Source organism: Pelophylax lessonae, assembly GCF_965119305.1.
Source record: "Pelophylax lessonae genome assembly, chromosome: 1".
NCBI classification, from domain to species: domain Eukaryota; kingdom Metazoa; phylum Chordata; class Amphibia; order Anura; family Ranidae; genus Pelophylax; species Pelophylax lessonae.
Window position 1 is genome coordinate 103,896,023 of NC_138768.1, and position 26,784 is coordinate 103,922,806.

The 26,784-nt window shown below is 42.6% G+C and overlaps 1 protein-coding gene across 1 annotated transcript in view; it reads left to right on the forward strand.

Moving 5' to 3' along the window:
• The window catches only part of IL31RA (interleukin 31 receptor A), a gene marked incomplete at its 3' end in the record, with an annotated part of 127,450 nt that overhangs the window by 71,532 nt on the left and 29,134 nt on the right, over nt 1-26,784 (forward strand). The window contains exons 3-9 of the mRNA XM_082243878.1: nt 4,144-4,434; nt 5,316-5,436; nt 5,556-5,719; nt 8,011-8,162; nt 8,260-8,425; nt 23,710-23,786; nt 24,925-25,141. Of these exons, the coding sequence (XP_082100004.1) occupies nt 4,144-4,434; nt 5,316-5,436; nt 5,556-5,719; nt 8,011-8,162; nt 8,260-8,425; nt 23,710-23,786; nt 24,925-25,141 (1,188 nt within the window). The remainder of the gene's footprint in view (nt 1-4,143; nt 4,435-5,315; nt 5,437-5,555; nt 5,720-8,010; nt 8,163-8,259; nt 8,426-23,709; nt 23,787-24,924; nt 25,142-26,784) is intronic.

Here is a 26,784-nt window from a genome sequence, read left to right on the forward strand (position 1 = left end):
ACAGTATCTCACAAAATTGAGTACTCCCCTCACATTTTTGTAAGTATTTTATTATATCTTTTCATGTGCCAACACTGAAGAAATTACACTTTGCTACAATTTTCCCTCCCCGGTGTCATGTGACTTGTTAGTGTTACAAGGTCTCAGGTGTGAATGAGGAGCAGGTGTGTTAAATTTGGTGTTATCCCTTTCACTCTTATACTGGTCACTGGAAGTTCAACATGGCACCTCGTGGCAAAGAACTGTGAGGATCTGAAAAAAAGAATTGTTGCTCTACATAAAGATGGCCTAGGCTACAAGAAGATTGCCAAGACCCTGAAACATAGCTGCAGCACTGTGGCCAAAACCATACAGTGGTTTAACAGGACAGGTTCCACTTAGAACAGGCCTCGTTATGGTCGACCAAAGGAGTTGAGTACACAAGCTCAGCGTCTTATCCAGAGGTTTTCTTTGGAAAATAGACGTATAAGTGCTCCAGAGGATGAAGGGGTGGGAGATCAGTCTATCAGTGCTCAGACCATATGCTGCACACTGCATCAAATTGGTCTGCATTGCTGTCATCCCAGAAGGAGGCCTCTTCTAAAGATTATGCACAAGAAAGCCTGCAAACAGTGTGCTAAAGACAAGAAGACCAAGATAAACTTGTTTGTTTCAGATGGTGTCAAGCGCGTGTGGTGGCAACCAGGTGAGAAGTGCAAAGACAGGTGTTTCTTGCCTACAGTCAAGCATGGTGGTCTGGGGCTGCATGAGTGCTGCCGGCACTGGGGAGCTACAGTTCATTTAGGGAACCATGAATGCCAACATGTACTGTGACATACTGAAGCAGAGCATGATCCCCTCCCTTTGAAGACTTGGCCGCAGGGAAGTATTCTAACATAAGAAAAGCATATTCTCCTCTAATTTGGACTATAGTGACCTACATGCAAAGTATAAAGAGTAGATGTAGAAAAGTTGTATAAAAGTATACATTTTTATTAAATAGATAATCGTAAATGCATTAGGGATTTCAACAACAAATAGAACATGGTTGTTCAAACAGCAAAGGCATATACATGTCTAATGCATACATGCACCCATAGACTTTCCATAAAAGATGGTGGCTCATACAGAGATGGAAAAACATGGTACAAGGCAAGCAAACCCAACGCGTTTCTAAATAGTTAATTATTCCTTCTTCAGGGGTATCATGCATCTTGTAATAACCTAGTTGCTTAAAATGGAAGTCATTAGACTTGGACAAACATTTAATGATGGCGGTGTGGTCTATATGCTGCTGCAGAGTGTGACCATCAAGCAAGATTTCTTCCCTGCCTTTTCCTTTATTCATTTGCTGCATACAGACCAATTCTACATATCCCCATGTGTTGACCATGCCTCAACCACTTAAGCCCCGGAAGATTTTACCCCCTTCCTGACCAGGGCCTATTTTGGGATTCGGCACTGCGTGACTTTAACGGACAATTGCGCGGTCGTGCGACACTGTATCTAAACGAATTTGACGTCCTTTTTTCCCACAAACAGAGCTTTCTTTTGGTGGTATTTGATCACCTGTGTGGTTTTTTGATCATGCACTATAAACAAAAAAAGAGCGTCAATTTTGCAAAAATAACAATATTTTTCACATTTTTTTATATGAAATTCTCCAAAAAAAATGTAAAAATCAAAATTTTTTAACATTTTTGGCCAATTTGTTTTATGCTACATATGTTTGGTAAAAAAAATCGCAAAAATCGTATTTTGATTGGTTTGCGCAAAAGTTATCACTTTTACTAAAAAAGGGAAAGATTTTTGTCATTTTTTTTTTTAACGCGTAATGGCGGCGATCTGTGATTTTTTTTGCGGTACTGCGACATTGCGGCGGACAGATCGGACCCTTGACTGACATTTTTGACACTTTTGGGGTTACCAGTGACATTTCTACGGTAATCAGTGATATACATATGCACTGTTACTGTAAAATGACACTGGGAGTGAAGGGGTTAACTTTTTTTGAGAGGGAGGGGTTATGTGTGTCCCTAGGGGCGTGATTCTAACTGTGATTGGCTGTGGCTTGAGGTGTAGGCACAGTGATCAACGGTCCTACATAGTAGAACCGTATGATCACTATTCCTACACAGGGGAGAATGACAGGCGGCTTGTTTACATTAGCCGCCTGCTTTTCTCCCTCTGCACCGGACGATCGCAAGTGGTCATCGGACATCGGGTCCGCCGGTCACACGCGCGGGGGGGCCCGTGACCGCGCCTCCGGCTGCGCGCGCGACCTCCCTAGACCCTCACAGGCTATTGACGTAGTACTACGTCGCTTTGCCTGTGAGGGGCTGACCGCCGCAGTAAATAGTCGTGCGGCGGTCGGCAAGCAGTTAAGCCTGTCTAGTCTTGTCGGAGACACTGTTGCTTGTGGGGGATCCTAGGATGGTAATTCCCTTCTACTTCTTTATCTCTCTCTGCTGCTGATCATTCCGCTTTTGGTTTTAAATAAACATGCTTTTATTATCTATTTAATAAAAATGTATACTTTTATACAACTTTTCTACATCTACTCTATACTCTATAGTTTGCATGTAGGTCATTACAGTCCCAATTAGTGGGGAATCTGCTTTTCTTGTCTACAATTATAGAGATGAGACCTACCTTTATCTCCAAACTACAACCCCCACCCCTCTTTTTCTGTATTCCAACATAATGATCCCAAAAACACCTCCAAGATGACCACTGCCTTGCTAAAGAAGCTGAGGGTAAAGGCGATGGACTGGCCAAGCATGTCTCCTAAACCCTATTGAGCATCTGTGGGGCAACCTCAAATGGAAGGTGGAGCGCAAGGTCTCTAACATCCACCAGCTCCATGATATTGTTGTGGAGGAATTGATCAGGACTCTGGCAACCTGTGAAGCTCTGGTAAACTCCATGCCCAAGAGCGTTAAGGCCAGGGCCAGATTAACGTAGGGGCTATTGGAGCTGCAGCTCCAGGCCCCTACCTTTATATAGGCCCCGGGTTGGCCATATTCACTGTTACCGCTCTTCTGTCACTTGTAAACACAGAAGTCTATGCTCGCTTCCCCAGGCAGCACCCTCAGAACTTCCCCACACAGCACGAAGGCCGGACAAGGAGGGACAGTTGCCGATGCATGGATGTGTTTATGGGCTTCAGAGACAGCATCCCATGTTGAATTAGGCATGCATGGCTGCACCCTTCCTCCTCTGGGTGCATGCCAAGGCACGGCCCTTAAGGCCCTTCAAAATCCTCAGCACCAAGCCCATGATGCTCTTAATCCGGCCCTGGTTAAGGCAGTGCTGGAAAATAATGGTGGCCACACAAAATATTGACACTTTGGGCTCATTTGGACATTTTCACTTAGGGGTGTAGTCAGTTTTGTTGCCAGCGGTTTAGACATTAATGGGTGTGTGTTGAGTTATGTTGAGGGTACAGCAAATATACACTGTTATACAAGCTGTACACTCACTATTTTACATTGTAACAAAGTGCCGTTTCTTTAGTATTGTCACATGAAAAGCTATAATAAAATATTTACAAAAATGTGAGGGGTGTACTTACTTTTGTGAGATACTGTATATCACTCTAACTTATCAATATATTTTAACATTATTATAGATTACATCATAAGTCAGTGTATAAATGTATTATTATCATATACTATGATGTAAGAATCAGTAAAGCTCACATTATCCTTATACAGCATTTGAATCCTTAAGGTTTGGTTCTGACTTATTAAAAAATGAATGAGAAATAGTTGGACATGACTGATTTTGAGCTCGTTGTGATATGTGCCATGCTGTACTGATATAATATATGTCCTGTTGTAATTTTTTTCTTTAATACCATATTCATGTAATTTATCTGTTATTTATATGTGTTCATCACCTCGGGAAAATAATTTGGATTGATTTTGTATTCGATCAATGGATGAGTTCCCAGAGTGATCGGATCCCATGTCTTGAGTAAGCCTGTTCACTTAAAATGGTCATTGGCCAATGGATTTTAGATGTCTTTAAACTTTGCTGAATTGTCACAATTGAAAGTGCCCTGAATATTTTGGGGTGGAAAAAAAACATCTGATTTGGCCATTGCCAAAATAGATGTTCCTTGGTATTCTCAATAAGCTAAATGTATTTTTTCTTTACTAGATGATTTACTGAGGGAAGCCCAAATATTTCCGTATGTGGAATATGTTCAATTAGGCTCCACTACTACATTTTTCTGCAAGGTGAACAGCAGTATCTACACAAGTGCAAATCTGTCCTGGAGGTTGAATCCAAATATAACAGCAGGAGTGCAAGATGGGTGTCTAAATAAGACAGTGCGGTTTATTACAATACAAAACATCTCAGCTGCATCTGTGGAGATCATCTGTACAATTCCCGCATCTGATTCCTATAAGGACCTTCATTTGGATAAAATTTTCATTAAAACTGGAAGTGAGTAAAATATAAAAAACATAATACCCGTGATTTTCAGTACAGTAGAGAGGATCATTCATGAACAATGAGCGATATATTATATAATCAGGGTAGCCTTAAGACCTGTGTTTCATTGGCATCTAAATGCTAGGTGCAATTTCAGTTCAATTCCTAACATAAATTGTAAATATTTTCAGTGGAATGGTGCCTGCTTTTTTACTTTCCTGTGACCCAAAATCAGACGACAGCGGGCTAAAGCCCAATGTCGGCTGATGTCACAGAGCCATTACGGGTTCTGGAAGAATCCATCAATAATGCCGGGATCCACCCATATGCCTATTGCAAGCTGGCTCATCCTCTCAGCTCGCCGATGAGAGCCTGAGCCAGCCACTCCCACCACATCCACAGCCCGGTGCTCCAGTAAGCGCTGGAAAGGCAGATCAGTGACTGGAAGTCACTGCCCTCTGCTCAAGGCTGACCGGGACCTGAATGGTCAGCAGTCATGTGATCGCTCAGTTCTGGGGCTTAGAGCCAGTAATAGACAGCTATAGATTCACACCGATGCTGCAGCAGGGAGGTGAGCATGGATGTTTATTTTTTCTATTCCCACATGATACAGAATACCAACTGAATTATGACATAGCTATCTGTTAGAACCTAAGTCAACCTAAATCCTTCAACCATGTGTCCATAAAGGATATGCTGTATGCATCAGTTTGCATTACCTGGTTTATTGTTTTCTAAATTGTGACTTTGTAGGCCTTAACAATTCTGAAAGAAAGTTTAAACATTGCAGTATGGCCCTCAGGGACTTAACTATATGCCCCTAAAGGTTTTATTGTTGAAAGTTGTTCACTTTCCCTCTTTTTCTATTCTCTCTTTCTACATTATTCATACAGATCCACCAGAAACCCCACACAATATTTCCTGTATCTACTTCCACAAAAGAAACTTAACTTGTACCTGGATTAATGCAAAGAAGACAAGACTACCATCTAAATTTACCTTAAGTAGGATAACGTAAGTTACTTTTCCCTCTCAGCAATACTAGATAGCTGGCCAATCATGAATTGTGACAGCATTGGATATATTGTTTCCGTTTAGTAGGGTAGGTAATCAAGTTTCTTTCTTTTCCACAGGTCTCTTGGTAAATCAGTTCTGTGTAGGACCAAGAACAACTCCTGCACTATTTATGGCAGTGACCATGAGCACCTCGATGGGGAATATGAAGTCCAAGTGGAAGCTGAGAATGAACTTGGCATTGCTGCAAGTCCTGTGATACAAGTGAACACCTACCTATTAGGTAAAGAGTTTAAATATTGCTTAATATGTGTTTCATTTAGTATTTATTTTTAGGAGCACTCAATACCTCCTGGTGACCTCCACATCACTGCAGGAAAATTTGTGGGAACAAGTTAGATCTGTGGTCATCCTGAACCTCCTCTCCCACAGTCTGTGACTGTAAAGTGAAAAGAGAAGCAGCTTAGTAATGAACTCATCTTCCTCTCATCAGGGCTGCTGTTATAAATCACTGGGCCCTGTACAGCTTACCTGGCAGGCCCCCCGAATATATCAAGACAATATTTTCACAAAAATACACTAAAATCATTATTAGTGGACACAACATAACAGAAATTTTTAATAAAAAATGTATAGTTCTTTTTTTTTTTTTAATGTTAACAATTTTTACAATTATTTCATTTTACAATTTTTCTTTAAATTATTTATTACAATGTTAATGATTTTTTTTTTACAGGACAGGGAAGCCTGCATTGCTGCGGGGGGGGGGGCATCACAGTGAAAAGGGGGCACACTGGGAGGGGGGATCAGAAGCAGGCAGAACAGGGAGTGGGATCGGTGTCAGAGAAGCAATTACAGGAATAATCCAACCAAAATTTTCGGCCGAAAATGGGCTTATTCCATTTTGGCCGAAAATGGGTTAAAGATGCCGATATTAATGATGGCCGCCGCTGGCGCAGCGCAGGTTTCAAAAGACCCGCCTCCCGGTGATGTCACTACTACTACGATGTGCATGAATGAACTAACACACCGGGTGGGCGGGCGAGCGGCCGCTAATAGCTGTAACTATGTGAGCCCTTCACTTCCCTATCAGGCGGGTATCTCCTCTGACAGGGAAGTGAAGGGCTCACATAGTTATAGCTATTAGCGGCCGCTCGCCCGGTGTGTTAGTTTATTCATGCAAATCGTAGTAGTAGTGACATCACAGGGAGGCGGGCCGCCGGCCAGAGGCAGGTCTTTTGAAAGGAAGGACACAGGAGGAGCTGAGAGTAAGGAGATTGCATCCTTGGGATGGGGAGGGATGCTGAGGCGGGGGGGGGGCGCTGAGGCAGGGGGGGGAGGGACGCTGAGGCGGGGGGGACACTGAGGCAGTGGGGGGGGGGAAGCTGAGGCGAGCTTACCAATGTTATTTGTATTATGCAGCATGAGGGGGTTAATGTATTGCCACTGCTGGTCGCTGATGCATTAGTGACCGACCAGTGGCAGTTAATTAACCCCTTTGTGCTGCATTAGTGCAACCAGTATCAGTGCAACCAGTGTTAATTAACACTGGAAAAACATCTGCCCCAGCAGCTCCACTCGGTCCACAGCACACTGGATCCCTCTCTGCAGCTCAGCTCAACCTTCTGTCCACTAGGCCGACTGCCAAGGACACCTTTCCTCACGCTGACAGGAGGAGAGACAGCCGTCACACTCCTCCTTGGACTTCCAGCCAAAAGACGCTCTGTCATGTCCCCCCCTCAGACTTATGTCCCCTCCCAGGATGCACTGTGGCAGATTCTGCCCTCTGGGGTAGATGGGGTAGATACAAGCCCTGGTGTTCGATTGGTCAGGTTTCTTCCACTGTCTAATGAGAGCCCTCTCACACAGTGGGGAGACTCCCCAAGCTCAACAGACACACCTGGGAACACATGACAGCCTAGCTGAAAAATTAGGCCCCCTGATAAGCAGACAGGGCCTCCCTTATAGTTTTCCTAGCACCTACCTAGGAGGGTGCTACACTGTATTCAGGTGCCTACACTCTGAATGAAGTAGCAACAGACACACCTTTTGGACAGCAGCAATGTCAGTCTGGAGGCAAGGGAGTGTTAGATATACTAACCGATTTTAATGTGCTAACAAATTGAAGCTAAACTCCATCCATCCCTTTATAAGCAATTACAGTAAAAGTTTTGTTCTTTTGAGATTAATGGTTTACACAAATAAAAACTGACCATTGTGAGCACTTCTGTCAGTGTTAAATGGTTTGTCTCAATCCTCTAACTGCTACATCTGCAGGCCAGCTTGTTCTGTTGAAAAACAACAAACTTACTGGCCGGATCACCAGGTGAAAATAAAATAAAGAAAACCTAAATCTAAGATTTGGTAAGCTTTAATATAAAAAACATTCCCTATTTGGGTTTAATACTGCTTAACCTCAAAGATAAACTTTTTGTCTATTGGCAGGTGTGGGCACTTGAATAGCTAGAACATTAATCATGTCTCTTTCAGAAAATGGGATTTTATTTAAAATAATTGACTCATATTTTGACATTCTTAAAAATCACCAGCAAACTAATTATGTGATTTCTTTAGTGAAACTGGACCCTCCTAACAGTTTGTTCTTGAAACCGTTTTGCATTGAAAATCCATTATTGCTGCTGTCATGGAGAAGACCTGTTCTGGCGCCTGATGACATGAATGTAAATTGTACTATGCGGTATAAACAGCTACAAAGTGTTCACTGGGTAAGCATTCAGTTGGAATCTTGTACAGTTCATATCAGTAATGGACTCCCTGTAGACATACAGAATAACCCCGCACTCCCTGTCATGCACGTTACAGGGCTATCATAATCTGTACATGGGAAAAGAGGAAGAGATGAGTTTTAACCTAACGGGACTTGAAGCTTTTACTGACTACACTGTTTCTATGAGATGTATTGGAAACGAAGGGCAAATTTTCTGGAGCGATTGGAGTGAGGACTTTACAAGAAGGACATTAGAAAAAGGTATGTTACATACAGAGCACACTGCCAATATAGTTAACCACTTAAGCCCCGGAAGACTTTACTCTCTTCATGACCAGGCCCTATTTTGCGATTTGGCACTGCGTGATTTTAACGGACAATTGCGCGGTCGTGCGACGCTGTACCTAAACAAAATTGACGTCCTTTTTTCCCCCACAAACAGAGCTTTCTTTTGGTGGTATTTGATCACCTGTGCGATATTTTGATCATGTGCTATAAACAAAAAAAGAGCGTCAATTTTGCAAAAATAATATTTTTCACATTTTTTATATGAAATTCCCCCCCAAAAAATGTAAAACTCAAAATTTTTTAACATTTTAGGCCAATTTGTTTTCTGCTACATGTGTTTGGTAAAAACAATCGCAAAAAGCGTATTTTTATTTTTTTGCGCAAATGTTATTGCGTTTACTAACTAAGGGAAAGATTTTTGTCATTTTTATTGGTTTTTTTTTTTTAACAGTAATGGCGGCGATCTGTGATTTTTTTTTTTTGCGGGACTGCGACATTGCGGCGGACAGATCGGACCCTTGACTGACATTTTTGACACTTTTGGGGTTACCAGTGACGTTACTACAGTAATCAGTGCTATACATATGCACTGTTACTGTAAAAATGACACTGGCAGGGAAGGGGTTAACTTTATTGGAGAAGGAGGGGGTTAAGGGGCATGCTTCTAACTGTGCAGGGATGTGGCTGTTTGTGTAACTACAGAGATATACGATCCTGCATAGCAGGACCGTATGATCTTTGCAGTTACACAGGGGAGAATGACAGGCGGCTTTGTTTACATTAGCCGCCTGCCTTTCTCCCTCTGCAGCGGACAATCGCGGGTGGCCGGCGGATATCAGGTCTGCCGGTCACGCGCGTGGGGAGGTCCGTGAACGAGCGGGGATGGGAGCGTGCCTGTGAGGGGCTGACTGCCGCAATAAATATACTGTGGGCGGTCGGCAAGTGGTTCAGGGTGGTGTGAGACTATAGTAGTCTTTGTGGTATAATAACTTTATTATCTTGGCTGTAATTACCATGGTTTGGTAATCACTCATTGAACATTCTCTCATTGAAGTCTATAGGGGGGCATATTTAGGGCTAATAAGCAATCCATTGTTCAATAAAAATTCACAGGAGCCTGGGCGATGAATATGTGGTGCTTTACCTCATTTTTCATTCAATCCAGTGAGCTGAAAAAAAAAAACGGAGGAACTCGCTATACTAACTATGCAATGTTAACCACTTAAGCCCCGGAAGATTTTACCCCCATTCCGACCAGGGGGTATTTTGCGATTCGGCACTGCGTGATTTTAACGGACAATTGCGCGGTCGTGCGACGCTGTACCTAAACGAATTTGGCGTCCTTTTTTTCCCACAAACAGAGCTTTCTTTTAGTGGTATTTGATCACCTGTGCGATTTTTTGATCACGCGCTATAAACAAAAAAAGAGCGTCAATTTTGCAAAAATAGCAATATTTTTCAAATTTTTTTATATGAAATTCCCCAAAAAAAAAATTTAAAAATCAAAATTTTTTTACTTTTTCGGCCAATTTGTTTTATGCTACCTATGTTTGGTAAAAAAAATCGCAAAAAGCGTATTTTGATTGGTTTGCGCAAAAGTTATCGCGTTTACTAACAAAGGGAAAGATTTCTGTCATTTTTGTTTTTTTTTTTTTAACGTGTAATGGCGGCGATCTGCGATTTTTTTTGCGGTACTGCGACATTGGGGCGGACAGATCGGACCCTTGACTGACATTTTTGACACTTTTGGGGTTACCAGTGACATTTCTACAGTAATCAGTGCTATATATATATATGCACTGTTACTGTAAAAATACACTGGTAGTGAAGGGGTTAACTTTATTTGGGAGGGAGGGGCTGTGTGTATCCCTAGGGGCGTGCTTTCTACTGTGATTGGCTGGGGCTTGAGCTGTATGGACACTGATCAACGGATCTACATACTAGATCCGAGTGATCAGTATCCTAACAGCAAGGAGAATGACAGGTGGCTTGTTTACACAAGCTGCCTGACATTCTCCCTCTCCCCCGCCGATCGCCGAGTGACCGGCGGACATCGGGTCCGCCGGTCACACGCGCGGGGGGGTCCGTGACCATGCAGGAGCGGGAGCGCGCCTCCGGGGGCGCGCGCTCGCTCCCTAGACCCTCACAAGCTAGTGACGTAGCCCTACGTCACTTTGCCTGTGAGGTGCTGACTGCCGACGTAGATCGGCGTTAGGCAGTCGGCAAGTGGTTAATGTAGCTATTTCCCTACAAAGCTATGGTGTTCTGACAGTTGGACTGCAACCAAACACCCCCCCCACCAGAATAAACACGGGTCGGCAGTTACAGCCACTGGCTGAGAGCACTAATGGGATGCCAATCAGCTGCTGGTTCTCCAGCATGCCCGTTTGACAGAAGCCTGTCAAGCTGCTGTACACACTAGTTGTTCTGTCTCTAGGACAGGGAGCTAAACCTTCCTGCGCCATAAACTTCAGATACCATATTTCTTTGGTCTCAAATTTATTAGAACAAGCTAGGTGAAACTACAAATTGATAAAAACAAATATCAATCAGTACAACATTGGATACAACAAAGAAACAATGAACTATAATACAGGATTGGATAACAAGAACTCACTTTTTAAGCTCTCTCAGGGGTGAGGGCGAGAGATTGAGAAAAACATGTCTTGCTGCCCTGCTGTATCTTCTCAAAATAGTGGCTGATTCACTTCATGTAGAGATTCTACCCAGAAAGCCCTGATTACTAACAACTTTATTAAACACATTCTGTGTTTACAACATATGCAGAACTGAAGCTATACCAAAAAAGTACAGTAGATGGCGCCTGGGCTCTGCATATACCTAACTTGTGTGAATCAAGAAACCCAGCATGTAATTTTAAACAACATAAACACAAGTAATCAGAATAGAAGTTGGCTGGACAGAACACTCCCTGCCTGATGTCATGTGATGTCACTAACAGAGTCTTCTGCAGAAAGCAACAGAACAAGTTTGGCCACTGGTCTTAAAAATACTTTAGCCTCATTGTAAACATAGAAACATAGAAACATAGAATGTGTCGGCAGATAAGAACCATTTGGCCCATCTAGTCTGCCCAATATATCTGAATCCTATGAATAGTCCCTGGCCCTATCTTATATGAAGGATAGCCTTATGCCTATCCCATGCATGCTTAAACTCCTTCACTGTATTTGCAGCTACCACTTCTGCAGGAAGGTTATTCCATGCATCCACTACTCTCTCAGTAAAGTAATACTTCCTCATATTACTTTTAAACCTTTGCCCCTCTAATTTACAACGGTGTCCTCTTGTGGTAGTTTTTCTTCTTTTAAATATGCTCTCCTCCTTTACCGAGTTGATTCCCTTTATGTATTTAAAAGTTTCTATCATATCCCCTCTGTCTCTTCTTTCTTCCAAGCTATACATGTTAAGGTCCTTTAACCTTTCCTGGTAAGTTTTTTCCTGCAATCCATGTACTAGTTTAGTAGCTCTTCTCTGAACTCTCTCTAGAGTATCTATATCCTTCTGGAGATATGGCCTCCAGTACTGCGCACAATACTCCAAGTGAGGTCTCACTAGTGTTCTGTACAGCGGCATAAGCACTTCTCTCTTTCTACTGCTTATACCTCTCCCTATACATCCAAGCATTCTGCTGGCATTTCGTGCTGCTCTATTACATTGTCTTCCCACCTTTAAGTCTTCTGAAATAATTACTCCTAAATCCCTTTCCTCAGATACTGAGGTCAGGACTGTGTCAAATATTCTATATTCTGCCCTTGGGTTTTTACGCCCCATGTGCATTATCTTGCACTTATCCACATTAAATTTCAGTTGCCAGAGTTCTGACCATTCTTCTAGTTTTCCTAAATCCTTTTCCATTTGGCGTTTCCCTCCAGGAACATCAACCCTGTTACATATATTTGTGTCATCAGCAAAAAGACAAACCTTACCATCGAGGCCTTTTGCAATATCACTTATGAAGATATTAAACAAAATTGGTCCCAGTACAGATCCTTGAGGTACCCCACTGGTAACATGACCTTGTTCTGAATGTTCTCCATTGACTACAACCCTCTGTTGTCTGTCACTCAGCCACTGCCTAATCCACTCAACAATATGGGAGTCCATGCTCAATGACTGCAGTTTATTGATAAGTCTTCTATGTGGGACAGTGTCAAAAGCCTTACTAAAATCTAGATATGCAATATCTACTGCACCTCCACCGTCTATTATTTTAGTCACCCAGTCAAAAAAATCTATAAGATTTGTTTGAAATGATCTCCCTGAAGTTAACCCATGTTGTTTTTCATCTTGCAATCCATGGGATTTAGGATGTTCCACAATCCTATCCTTTAATAGGGTTTCCATTAATTTGCCTACTATTGATGTCAGACTCACTGGTCTATAGTTGCTCGATTCCTCCCTACTACCTTTCTTGTGAATGGAAGTTGGAAGATCTGGACTTTGACTTTAGGGCCATGCTTATCCTCGCTTGGCAGTATTCTGGTGACCAGACCTAAAGGCCACTCATTCCTTTGTGTCTGGCAATCTCTAATGAGCACAACATCACCAGGTTTAAGATTAGGTTTTTCAATGTGTCACTTTCTCCTTGGTTGAAGAGTAGAGATATATTGTTTCCTCCACCGACTCCAGAAGGTATTGACAAGGGTTTGTACTTGTCTCCACTGACGTATGCAAAGGTTCTTTTCCACAAAACTCTCCAGCTGGAGCACCAACAAGGCCAGTCTTTTGAGTGAGTAACATGGCAGGTGGGAGAATCACTAGCTCCTCGGAGTCACTTGAAATCAATGTCAAAGGTCTGGCATTAATGATAGCTGTGACCTCTGCCATAAAGATCACTAGACATTCGTGGGTAAGCCTTGCAGTTCCTCCTTGCAAGAACATAGTCCAAAATTCTGTGGGCTATACCTATCCTCCTTTCCCAAACACCTCCCATGTGAGAAAAGTGAGGTGGGTTAAAAGTCCATGTGCAGCCTTGCTTACCCAAGTATCTTTCTACAGTGAGAGTGTCCAAGTTGGAAGGAATTTGCAGTTCCTTTGCCGTTCCTACAAAGTTAGAACCTCTAACTGCAATGAAACATCTAAGAGCATTAAAAAATTTTTAAGTGTCCATTGATTCAATCACTTCAATGTGAACAGCTCAGATGGACATGCAAGTGAATATGACTGCCCAGCGAATGTCCCCTTTTGGTGTACCGGGTGGTGAAAGACCAGGGACCAAAAACATCAAGTCCAACATTAGTGAAAGGCGGATCCATGCTAAGCCTGTCAGATGGTAAATTGGCCATCTTTTGTGTCTGTAACATTCTACGAAGTTTTACGGCAGATAACACACTTGAAAAGAAACCTGCTCACACATCTCCTTAGCTCCAACTATCCACAGTCCAGCAGCTCGTAAAGCTCCTTCAGTAAACAGGCGGCCCTGGTGTTTGGTGGGTCATGGTAGTGTTGAATGAGTAAGTAGGCAATATGATGGTAACCTGGGATCACTAAAGGATGTTTCTCTGAAAACTCTAACGGCCTCCCACTTTTAACAGGCCATTTTCATCAAGGATTGGATCAAGTTTCTTTAAAACGCTGTCTTTAGGAACAGGTTTCTGGTTAGCAATGCAGTCGATTTCTTTGGCAAAGACTTCTCTCTGTACAACAGATATTAACCAATTCTTAGATTTTTCTAGGTCAGTTACTGTGTAGACTTTTTTACAGTGGTGCTAACCTCTGCAGTTGTCATGAGTTGGTGGCTCCCTTTTGTAGGACTGAGCTATGTGGATTAGAAAAGTGATAGCTTGAACTAGTGACTTCCAGGTGGAGAACCTGCTAAAATGGTGGGTTTTAAACTGGTTGAGAGAAGTTGTTGTGACTGAGGTAGAAACCTGAGGGCGGATTTCCTGATCCTTGCCTACATCTATTAGATCAAATGTGAAAAGGTCATTAGTGTTGCAGTCGGGACTGCGCAGAAAGGTGGAACCTGTGAACCATGAAGTACTTTGGAGGTGGCTGGCTGTCACAGATCTGGTTGCTAGGTCTGCAGGATTGCAGTCTGTAGGCACAAAATGCCATTGTTCTGGGCGGGAGGACCGCCTTATCCTCCACCCTCTGTTATTGATATAGACATAGAAATGCCTAGTTTCATTGTAGATGTAACCCAGAACTACTTTACTGTCTGTGTAAAACTCAGCTTCTTGAATTTCTATGTTTGTCTCTGTTACAATTAGTTCAGCTAGCTCTATAGCCAATACTGCAGCACAAAGTTCCAATCTAGGTATGGTGTTTTCGGGGAGTGGTGCAAGTTTTGCTTTACCCATTACAAACCCTTTGTGGCATTTTCCTTTAGTGTCTATGATTTTGAGGTAGGCTACAGCAGCAATGGCTTTAACAGAAGCATCTGAAAACACACAAAGTCTTCGCATCTGAACTTCTGTAGATGACACGGGGGGCATATGGGTGTGGAACTTTGAGGCTAGATAGAGCTGTTAGTGAGTCCTTCCACTCTTCCCATAGGTTCTTCCTATCGGTGGGTAGAGGGTCGTCCCAGTTTAATGTCTCACAGGTTAAGTCTCTAAGTAGTGCTTTACCCCAATGGTTTATGGTAGACAGGACACCTCTATGGGTGAAAGACTTTTCTTCTGTGTTTACTTGGAAGTTAAAAGTGTCAGATTTTAAATCCCAAAGCAAACCAAGGCTGCGTTGCATGGGAAGTGAGTTTGTGCCTAGATCTAAGTCCTTTAACTTGCTGGAATGATCTGGGGCAGGAAAGGCTTCTATAACTTCCCTACTGTTTTAAGCAAACTTATGGAGTCTTAACCACTTGCCGATTGCCGCGTGACTATTTACGGCGGCAGTCAGCCCCTCACAGGCAAAGTGACGTAGGGGTACGTCACTAGCCTGTGAGGCTCTAGGGAGCGAGTGCGCGCCACCGGAGGCGCGCTCCCGCTCGCTCACGGACCCCCCCGCGCATGTGGGCGGCGGACCCGATGTCCGCCGCTCACTCGCGATCGTCGGTTACAGAGGGAGAAAGGCAGGCGGCTAAAGTAAACAAAGCCGCCTGTCATTCTCCCTTGTGTAACAGCATCATACGGTCCTACTATGTAGGATTGTATATCTCTGCTGTTACATGAAAAGCCACATCCCACAACAGTAAGAAGCACGCCCCTAGGGACACACTCTAATAAAGTTAGCCCCTTCCCTGCCATTGTAATTTTTACAGTAACAGTGCATATGTATAGCACTGATTACTGTAGTAATGTCACTGGTACCCCCAAAAGTGTCAAAAATGTCAGTCAAGGGTCCGATCTGTCAGCCGCAATGTCGCAGTCCCGCAAAAAAAATCGCAGATCGCCGCCATTACTCGTTAAAAAAAAAAAACAATAAAAATTACAAAAATCTTTCCCTTAGTTAGTAAACGCAATAACTTTTGCGCAAACCAATCAAAATACGCTTATTGCGATTTTTTTTTTTTTTTTTTTTTTTACCAAACATATGTAGCACAAAACAAATTGCACTAAAATGTTAAAAAATTTTGATTTTTACATTTTTTTTTTTGGGAATTTCATATAAAAAAATGTGAAAAATATTTTTGCAAAATTGTTGCTCTTTTTTTGTTTATAGCGCATGATCAAAAAATTGCACAGGTGATCAAATACCACCAAAAGAAAGCTCTGTTTGTGGGAAAAAAAGGACATCAATTTCATTTGGGTACAGCATAGCATGACCGCGCAATTGTCCGTTAAAGTCACACAGTGCCGAATGGCAAAATAGGCCCTGGTCAGGAAGGGGGTAAAATCTTCCGGGGCTTAAGTGGTTAAGTTGGAACAAGCAAGCATTGCCTGAGCTCTTTTGAGGAGACTGATTGCGGCTTCATTTGTAGGTAGTGATTTCAAGCAGTCATCTACATAAAAATCCTTGTCCACAACTTGTCTGACATCTGACCCATACTCTTGACTCTCCAACTCTAGCAAAGTGTCTGAGGCCATAAATAGCAACTGCAGGGGAAGGACTGTTGCCAAATATGTGCACCCTCATGTGGTATTCTGTGATGTCTCCAGAGGGGTTGTTGTCAGGGCCACTGATAGGGGGGGACCACCAGCCCTCTTGTAGGGGGCCCGAGCACACAGGGGGGCCCACACAGAGAGGGGGATTAGTGATGGACAACAAATACAGAAATCTTCCTCCAGCACCTAAATCTGATCTGTCCCCCTCCCTGCTTTCAGCTTTTATCTGCTGAGAAAGAGACAGTCGTCCCTTCACTAATACCCTCCCTTGTGTGGGTCCCCCTCCCAGCGCTGGCTCTAATGTTATCTCTACTCAGGAGTTTATTTGTAACTTTGTTTCTCTCTCTCTGTCTCTTTGATCAATGAGCTCCAACTGCCCAGCCTGTATATTTTTCTCATCTCATCTTCATTTTTATTTAACATAATTTTTTTTTTTTAGATTTAGCAGGAATGATGTGAGTTATGTTATATTTATGTCTGCTAATAGTGATTTTGTTGTAGTTTTAGCTAAATATATCTTTAATATTTTCTTGGGGGGGGGGGGGGGCCTGCCAGGTAGTCTGTACGGGGCCCCACGATTTCTAACAGCAGCCCTGGTTGTTGTCCCTGAACCAAAAGAACCTCAGAAAGTTTTGGTGTTCTTCTTTAACAAGAAAGCAATGGAACATTTGTTGTATGTCTGCCATGAATGCAACTGAAGCTTTGCGGAAGCAGAGAAATACTCCTAATAGTCTGTTGTTAAGGTCGGGGCCAGAGAGAAGGACATGATTTAGGGAGACACACTCATGCTTGGCGCTGGAGTCAAACACTACTCTGATCTGTCCTTGCTTCTTAGGGTGCTAGACTCCAAATATGGGTAAGTACCAGCATTCCTCAGAGTCTTTGAGGTTTGGGGCTATCTCAGCATGACCATTCTAGAATATTTTTTCCATGAAGGAAAAGACATGTTCTCTCATCTCTGGTTTTCTTTGAAGATTGTGTCTTAGGGAAGTGAAGCGTTTAATATATTTTCTCCCTGTTAGGCAAATGTTGTTTTTGTGGCCTAAAGGGAAGAGGTGCAACCCAGCTATTAGACTCGTCTTTCTCTATACTCTTTTCCATAACTTCCAGGAAGAGCCTATCCTCAATGGACATTGCTACCTTGTCTTCCTTTGCTCTCCTGAACACTGTGCATCCTAAGTCGTCTTGGTCACCATTAAAGGTATTGCTGTCACAGAGGGAACTTAGGAAAGGAAGAGGTACAGGGTTGCAATGTGGTATCTCCTTTATGAGGATGTGATTTTGACAGGGCTGGAAAAGAGAAGGATGACCATTCTCTATTGTACTAGTGAGCAAGTTATTAACAGATGTTGGTTTGTGTGCGCCCCCCAGGCAAACATAACCTATAATGACCCACCCAAGTTCAAGTTTTTGGGCATATGGGCCATTGATCTGCTTTCTTGCTTTGTGGGCTTGTAAGATATCCCTCCCTAGGAGTAAGATTATCTTAGCCTGATCAACTAGTTCTGGTATGAAATGTGCTATATGATTCAGGTGAGTCTGAACTGCTGCGTCTGGTGTGGGAATCTCAGATCTGTTGTCTGGGATCTGATTGCACTCTATTATGGTCGGTAAGGGTAGGCGTGTCTTACCATCCATAGATTTGATTTGTAGGCCGTCAGCTTTTCTCCCCACCATCTCCACTGTACCTGCACAGGTCCTAAGGGAGTAGGGACTGCTGGGGCCCTTAATGTTTAGAATGTCAAAAAGCACAGATCTAGCTAGTGACTTATTACTCTGATCATCCAAGATGGTGTAGAGCTTGACTGCTTTGTCTCTGCGTCCTTTTGGGTAAACTCTTACTAGACAGATTTTGGAACAGGATCGGCCACCTGTAATTCCTTTGCAGACTCCAGTGCACTGTGAAGTGATTGCTATTGCTATTACTGTACTAGAGTCTTTGGCCTCCCAGCCATGCTCCTTGTCCCTATGGGCAGGTGGGAAGGTTCTTGGGCCTGGCCCTGGGTGCAGAGCTAGCTGTGTTGTGATCTGTGCTGTCACACTTTGTACACTTAACACTAAATTTACAGTCCTTGGCGAAATTTGTTGTTGAAGAGCAGCACTTGTAACAGATGTTTTCTTTGAGGAAGGCCTTGCAATCCCGGATGGTCTTTGTTCTGAAGGTTCTGCACTTCATAGAGGATGTGACATCTTATGCAGAGGGCAGAACTTAGCAGGGTCACTGTCTTGATCCTCTGGCTGGGACTGCAGATCTGTGGGAAGAAATGTTAGTTTTGTTAGTTAGTGCACTGCTACTGGAGCCCTGAGTTGCTTAGGGCCATAAGAAGTGGCATAGGACACTGGAATAATGAAGCTGGGGTCATCTTTCATTCCTGCTTGTCTGTCTACAAAGTCCACAAACTCTCTAAAGGGTGGAAATGGTATATTGTTTTTAATTTGTTATTCCATCCATGAGCAATCCATCTTTCGTGCAACTCATAAGGAAGTTTTTGTGCTAAGGAGTTATTACCTCTAGCAGAGTCAAGATAGGAAAGTCTAGGTAATGCCTCCTACACAAGCAATGATTGTTGGCCGTGAATTTTCGGCCAACGTCCGATCGGCCGATTTTCGGCTTGTTAGTATGATGATTCCGCCAACCGACTGCGACTTTTCGGCCGAACAAAATCTGGTGTGCATGCTATAAAATTTTTGTTGGCCGTCATCAGAACGGCCGATTTTCCATCAGTCAGTACAGATTTCGGCAGACAAAAATCAGATGAGCAAGACTGGGCATGCTCAGAGAAGAAAAAACACGGAAAGTAAACCAGCACATGACATCACTTCTCAAGTTGGTTGTTGTTGGCCGAGAAAATTTGTGTGCAGTCTAGAGCACATTTCAACCAACACAACAACACTGGACAAAAGACGGCCGATAGGTCAGCCGATAATCATTGCGTGTGTACGAGGCATAAGTCTCCTTCTGCTTTAGCAACTTGTACTCCATACACAGGTCACGGAATTCTCTGAGTCTTTGGTAACCTCTCCTAGGTATTTTTGGGAAGTCCTCAATCCTTTTAAATAGTGTACCCTCTATAGCCTCTGGTGTGCCAAAACATCTATCCAGTCTGCTCCAGTTGCTTTTTTAAGGCCTATCTCAGGGTGGTTTTATATTAATGTCTCTGATCCTTTTACCATGTTCAGCAGAATCATTGCCAAGCCACTTTATGAGGAGATCTATCTGTTCCCTGCAGGATAGATCTAGACCTTTGATGGCACTCTGGAAAGAAGATCACCATGCCCTGTAGTGCTGGGGGTGATCACTAAATTTGACAAGTCCTTGGGGGTGGCACTTCCTGTTCCAACATGACTGCGCATTACTGCACAAAGCAGGGTCCATTAAGATATGAATGAGTGAGTTTGGGGTGGAGGAACTAGACTGGCCTGCACAGAGTTCTAACCTGAGCCCAATAGAACACCTTTGGGTTGATTTAGAATGGAGACTGTGAGCTAGGTCTTCTCTTCCAACATCAGTGCCTGACCTCACAAATACGCTTCTGCAAGAAATGTCAAACATTCCCATAGACACACTCCTAAACCTTGTGGACAGCCTTCCCAGAAGAGTTGAAACTGTTGTAACTGCAAAGGGTGGGCCAACTAAATATTGAACCCTACGGACTAAGACTGGGATACCATTAAAGTTTATGTGCGTGTAAAGACAGGTGTCCCAATAGTTTTGACAATATAGTGTATTTGAAGGGGACATGCCTCACAAGCGAGTTTTACTAAACTAATTAATGGATTGACTTGGATACAATCAGCTGGCCCAAAGCTGGTTCAAATCTCATCCGGTCCTTGCTGTACCAGGCGAGATTTGAATATTATATGGCTGGGTTAAAAGTACTACAATTTGGTCATGTACTATGTACAAAGGCCAGCTCAAGTAACTGTTCAGTCGGCAGCGGGGAAGCTTTGCCGATTGCCGCCTGACACCCGCGATCGCTCCCTGCTGAGAGAGGACGGTCGGCTGTTGTAAACACAGCTGACCGTTCTCCCTGGAATGATCACAGAGCCCCTGTGATCCTTCTATATAAGATCACAGGTCTCTGATCATTTCACAAGCCACGCCCCCCCCCCCCCACAGTTAGAATCACTCCCCTAGGCTCACATTTAACCCCTTGATCACCCACAATGTTAACCCTTCCCTGCCAGTGTGATTATTACAGTAACAGTGCATATTTTTAGCACTGACTACTGTAGTAATGTCAATGGTCCCCCCAAAAGTGTCAAAAATGTCAGTTAGGAGGTCCGATTTGTCCGCTGCAATGTCGCAGTCCCGCTAAAAATCGCAGATTACTAGTATAAAAAAAAAAAAAACAATAAAAATTAAATAAATCTTTCCCGTAGATAGTAGACGCGATAACTTTTGCGCAAACCAATCAAAATATGCTTATTGGAATTTTTTTTACCCAAAAAAATATGTAGCAGTAAACAAATTGGCCTAAAATGTTAAAAAAAATAGATTTTTACATTTTTTTTTTTTTGAGAATGTCGTATAGCAGAATGTAAAAAATATAGTTTTTTTGTGATCAAATACCACCAAAAGAAAGCTCTATTTGTGGGGAAAAAAGGACATCAATTTTATTTGGGTACAGCATCGCACGACCGCGCAATTGTCCATTAAAGTAACGCAGTACCGAATTGCAAAATATGGCCTGGTCATTAAGGGGGAAAATCTTCCGGTCCAGAAGTGGTTAATTGGCGACAGGGTCTCTTTATTGTAGGTGTATGCCAATTTAGAAAGTGTGACAGAGGAAGCCAGGGAACTCTATGGGTTGTGTCAAGGATGGGAGATATATTTGTCCCAGGTCCATACTGTACACTGATTGCTTTTGTGTTTGTGCTGTGTAGTGAGCCTGTTTGCTCAATAAGACCCCTCACACATACGGTCCGTTTGTCTGTTTTTCATCCATCCGTTGACGGATGAAAAACGGACATCAATGTATCTCTATGTAAAAACGGATGATCATCCGTTAACATCCGTTTTTCATCCGCTTCCGTAAATTTGAGTTTTTTGAAAGGATGAGTGCCCTATTTTTCATCCGTCAAAAAAACGGATGACAACGGATGAAAAACGGATGAAAAACGGATGACAACGGATGAAAAACGGATGGCAACGTATGAAAAACGGATAACAACTGACGAAAAACGGATAACAACTGACGAAAAACGGATAACAACTGACGAAAAACGGATAACAACTGACGAAAAACAGATAACAACTGACGAAAAATGGATGAAAAACAGATAAAAAAATGGATGGAAAAGTGATACATTTTGACTTGACTGAACTGAACGTACCGTATGTGTAAAAGGGGCCTAAGGGTTAACGAGCTCAGGTGTAACAGATCAAGCACTCTGGGCTCTATAAAACTCCCAGGATACTTGGGGAAGGGGCTCTACCCTGGAACCAGATTGCCGTGCATGGTAGACTGGGGTGCAGCAATACCTCCGAGTGGTGAGATTAAAGCTGGATGCACACTATACAACTTTTGTTGTTAGATTTCCTTTAGATTTACCTTCAACTATGTAGTGCAAGGGCCTGCCGGATTGCATGCAAATTAAAAGTGTTTAGATTTGACCTCATATCCTATGGTTTTGGTAAATCTAAAGAAAAAATATGTATAGTGTGTATGGCCCATTAGTCTCTGTGACTAAAAGCCTCTGTTTATTTCTGTGTGACCGTCGAGTGTCTGGGCAGCAGTAGGCTGTGGCAGACCAAGTAGTCAGGTTCCTGGTTTTTGTAGTTAGATGCCCAAATTGGCAAGGGTTTATTTTCTGTTATGTTTTATTTCACCTGTTTTGATACCTGCACTTTGTAAACACAGACATGTAAATAAACCACAGTGTTGCTTTCGCAAAGATCCCACTTTCTGTCCGTGCCTACTTCACTGTGCTATGACCCATCAAGGGGGTCCTACACACCCCACTACTGAGCTAATCCCTTACAAAGGACATACCTACCCAGAAGGTCTGTGTCGATATGGTTATACCATACAGGATATTTTTATTTATCAGTATAGACACTTTAGTAAAGGTTTGTGAATGTATGGAGTGGTGTACACCACCCATTCTACCCAACATCTTAAAGCGTTTGAAACCCTAAAAAAAATATATATATATATATATATATATATATATATATATATATATATATATATATATATATCCTGTTTCTTTAAATCATGATAAACAGCACAGTGCTTGTGCTGTGTAATTTGTCACTTTGTATAATGTAATATACCTGGCTGACCCTGCCTGTTCCTGTGTCCCCCTGTCTCTGCTGTCCATGATAATCATGGCTCCTGATCTATGATACGGTGCTCGGCATACGTGCCTCCATCATCACGCTGTCTCCTCTCTGCTCTCTCTCCCCCCTCCCTGCCTGTCAGTTCCGATGCCTGTGTGTGAGAGCGATACCCCTCCTTGCCCCCATCCCCCTTACTGATCTTCCCTGTCACTTGAAATACCTTTTAAAAGTAGCTTGCACCCCCACTGTTTTATCAGGATCTAAACTACTAGATGTCCGTTTTTTTAAAACTCGAATCGTAAATACCTTATCTCACAGCGGTCACATGACCTTCCTCTGCTGGTTGGCTGATGTTAGAGGGTTATCTCAGCCCCTCCCTCCGCATTCCTTACAGGGGGGAAACTGAGCAGAGGAATGTCACTGTCAAGTTATTGCTGTGAGATAAGGTACTTTATTAGTATTTAAAAAAAATGGACACATAGTGCTATGCATCTTGATTAAACAGAGGGGATGGCAGTGTTTTATCATCCTAACTGTACAACCGCTTTAAGCCTTGTACACACAAATACAAACTGACAGCTCAGGTTGGAGCTGCTGTACTAAGAATCTGTTGTTTGTACAGCGATCTCCCCTGCTAAGCTATAGTGTTCTGATAAGGGGACGGCCCCTCCGCCAGAACACTCCGGTCAGCGCTCTCAGCCATTGGCTGAGAGCACTGATCAGAAGCTGGTCGGCTGGCTTCTGTCAAACCGGCTGCTGCACACACAGGCAAAATGTCAGCCAGTGTACTAGGCTTTAGTGAATGCTTATGGCAAAATCTTTTTAGCTATAGCTGTGAAATTCCATGTCCCGTTGTTGATACTGGCATATAAATCACACGGTCCTATAGAGGTGTGAAAGTTCAGTCTCATGCATCTAATTAGAAATATGTTGTTTTTTTTATTTTCTTTCACTGTCAGCACCTTCTCACAATGTTGAACTTTGGAGAGTGATCACTAATTTGAACAATACAAGACTGGTACATTTGATGTGGAAGGTTTGTCTATGCTAACATACTATTTTGGGAGCCATTTTTTTTTTTAGTTACTAAATAGGGTGGGGAAGGAGTAGAACCTCTGTTGGGTATGCACTGCTATCTGAAAATCCCTTGAGTTTTTATTATTATTATTATCCCCTCACTACTGTCCCAATCACAATGCTTTCAGACAGGAACGGAAGGAAAGTCTACAACAGGGACATACAGTATGAAGAAATAAAAAACTGATAGGTGTTCTAGTCTTCTACTATACAGGAAAAATTATGTTTGTCTGTATCCCCTGATACAGATTTTTCTTTCACTTCCTGTCTGGTGAACCCATTATCGCCTGAGCAGGAAATTAGTGTAATCTCTCTAATGCCAGCAATATATGGATACACACCATATACACCGTTAACAATTTTTTGCAGACGCCATTTTTTTTTCCTGTTATTTTGAAAGTGTCGATGGAAATAAAATCTAACTTTTGTTGACATATTATAAGAAGGTCTAATCTGTAATTTGATGCCTTTTGGAGATTTTTCCATCTTTCCTTGGCTTCTTTATGCACATTAATACAATTTTTTACCTGGGGTGCCCAAACTTTCGATCCCCACTGTACATTCCTTAGTTTGTACAGTAAGCGTTTGTGGGGAACGGTGTCAAAGGCCTTTGCAAAGTCCAGATACACCACATACACAGGTTTACCTTTATCTAGGTGGCAGCTCACTTCATCATAGAAGGTTAATAGATTGGTTTGGCAAGAACGATTTTTCATGAATCCATGCTGATTACTACTAATAATACAGTTTTCATTACTAAAGTTTTGTATGTGGTCCCTTACCATCCCCTCCAAAATCTTGCAGACTATTGATAGGCTGACCGACCTATAGTTACCCGTGATATATCTCGGCCCTTTTTTAAATATTGGTACCACATTGGCTTTTTTCCAATCAGCTGGCATCATACCCGTCTGTAGACTATCCTTAAAGATCAAGAATAATGAACTCCTGTGATCCCCAAGAGAAGTAGGACCAAAAGAGCTTTGGCCCAACTTCTCCTTTAAGTTCCACTTTAATAAAAGATATCAATTCTTAAAATCATTTTTAACCATTTAATAAATAGTGTATACTGCAATTATATTATTATTTTTCCATAGGACAAGTCCAATGTGAAAGAATCTGGAATAACACAAGGGTTTGTTGTACAATGGCGCCCTGAAAATAGCATATTTGCTCTCCGGAATAAAACAACAAGACAGAATGAAATGGTGCTGGGATTATCTAAAAAAGCCTACATGATATTTGTGATCTATTACAACTCTGCTGGATCATCTCCAAGTGCTACACTAAGAATCCCAGCCAGTGATGAAAAAAGTAGGTATCATCTGACACTGAATGGATGTGCATGGTAATTTTCCTTCTTGTATACAGAAGTTTGTAAAGACACTTTTTGTTCCTTAGCATTGTGAGTACTTGGGACAGCATCAGCCTAAATGAAAGTTGACATGAAAAAAAATAGAAACCATGATGCACATAGAACAAGTGATCTCAAATACTTCCCATTTTCCATTCTTTTTATTTTGACCACCCCTAAAGTACCAGTGCAAATATTAATTTTCAGAAAATTAAAGTATAGGCATGTCCTTACCACATCCCACAATCTACTGCTAAGGCCACATGATAGAATGTTGAGGTTTGTGAAATACATTGAGGGATGCTGACCATGGTGTTTGATCTTTAGGATACTGACATTGCATAAACAATTCAGGGGGACCCAAGGGGCCGTCTAAAGAGTAAGTATAAGTACAGGGGTATATACCTGTGCCTTACAGTGCTTGTTCTTCTGTCTACATCTTGCTTTTCACTGATTTTCCTTATAACAGGAACAGCTCTGTAAAAGCAGAATGGTTAAAATTCTTTTGGCTCAACCTAAATATGTAACAAATTGGATGATTGTCAGTTATTGTATTTTATAAGCTTTTGTCAATCTGTTTATCTTGAAGGAACCCTTGAAAGGAACACTTGAAAAAATGTTCAGATCTCAGGGAATCCCTACTAAAATCAATGTCTTGCAGCTGGTTCTGCCAAAGTATACAGGTATCAGAAGGGAAGGCAATCGGCCACATCTCAAGCCCCTAGCATCCTCTAGATCAGGGGTGTCAAACTCCATTTTTATTTAGGGCCGCATCAGCATTATGGTTACCCTCAAAAGGCCAGTTGTATCTGTAAGACTACATGTCCAGAGCAAGCCCCACCAAATTCAGAAGTCAAGAGTCCCCCACCCTACCTTTTATCACAGTGCCACCCCCCTTACCATGTGCTGCTGCTGGAAAGAAGCTGGGGGTGGAGCTGGGAAGCAGAAAGTGTAGGGTCTGTAGGAGGACCAGAGGAAGGAAGAAATTAGCTGCCGGAATTTGCTGAATGCTAAAACCTAGGAGGCAGAGATGAGGTGGTGGTGCAGAGAGAGGCGCAGCATCTGTAGGAGGAGTTCTGTGCTCTCTCCTGCCAACTGCTAAGACAAGGGGGGTGCTACAGCTGTAGGAGAGGTGCGAGGGCCACATGAAAAGGCTCGGAGGGCCAGATTTGGCCTGCGGGCCTTGTGTTTGACACGGGCTCTAGAGCAGTGGTCCTCAACTCCGGTCCTCAGGGCCCACTAACAGGCCAGATTTTAAGTATTACCTTGGGGAGATGCAGACTAGAATACTGCAATCATTGAGCAGAAAATTATATCACCTGGGATTTATTTCAGTTATCTTGCAAACCTGGCCTGTTAGTGGGCCCTGAGGACCAGGGTTGAGGACTCCTGCTCTAGAAGAACCCTGGTTGAGATGTAATATACCAAACTTTGGTACCTGGAAAATGAAAATCCAGGCTTTGGAGAAGAATATATGAATCAGGGGTAATCCTAGCTACCACAACACCCAACCCTGTCTTCCACTGATGAGTACACAGTTGATTATACTACTGCAAATCATGGTAACCAGCTGCGGTGCTACAGTCACCACTACCATGTAGAT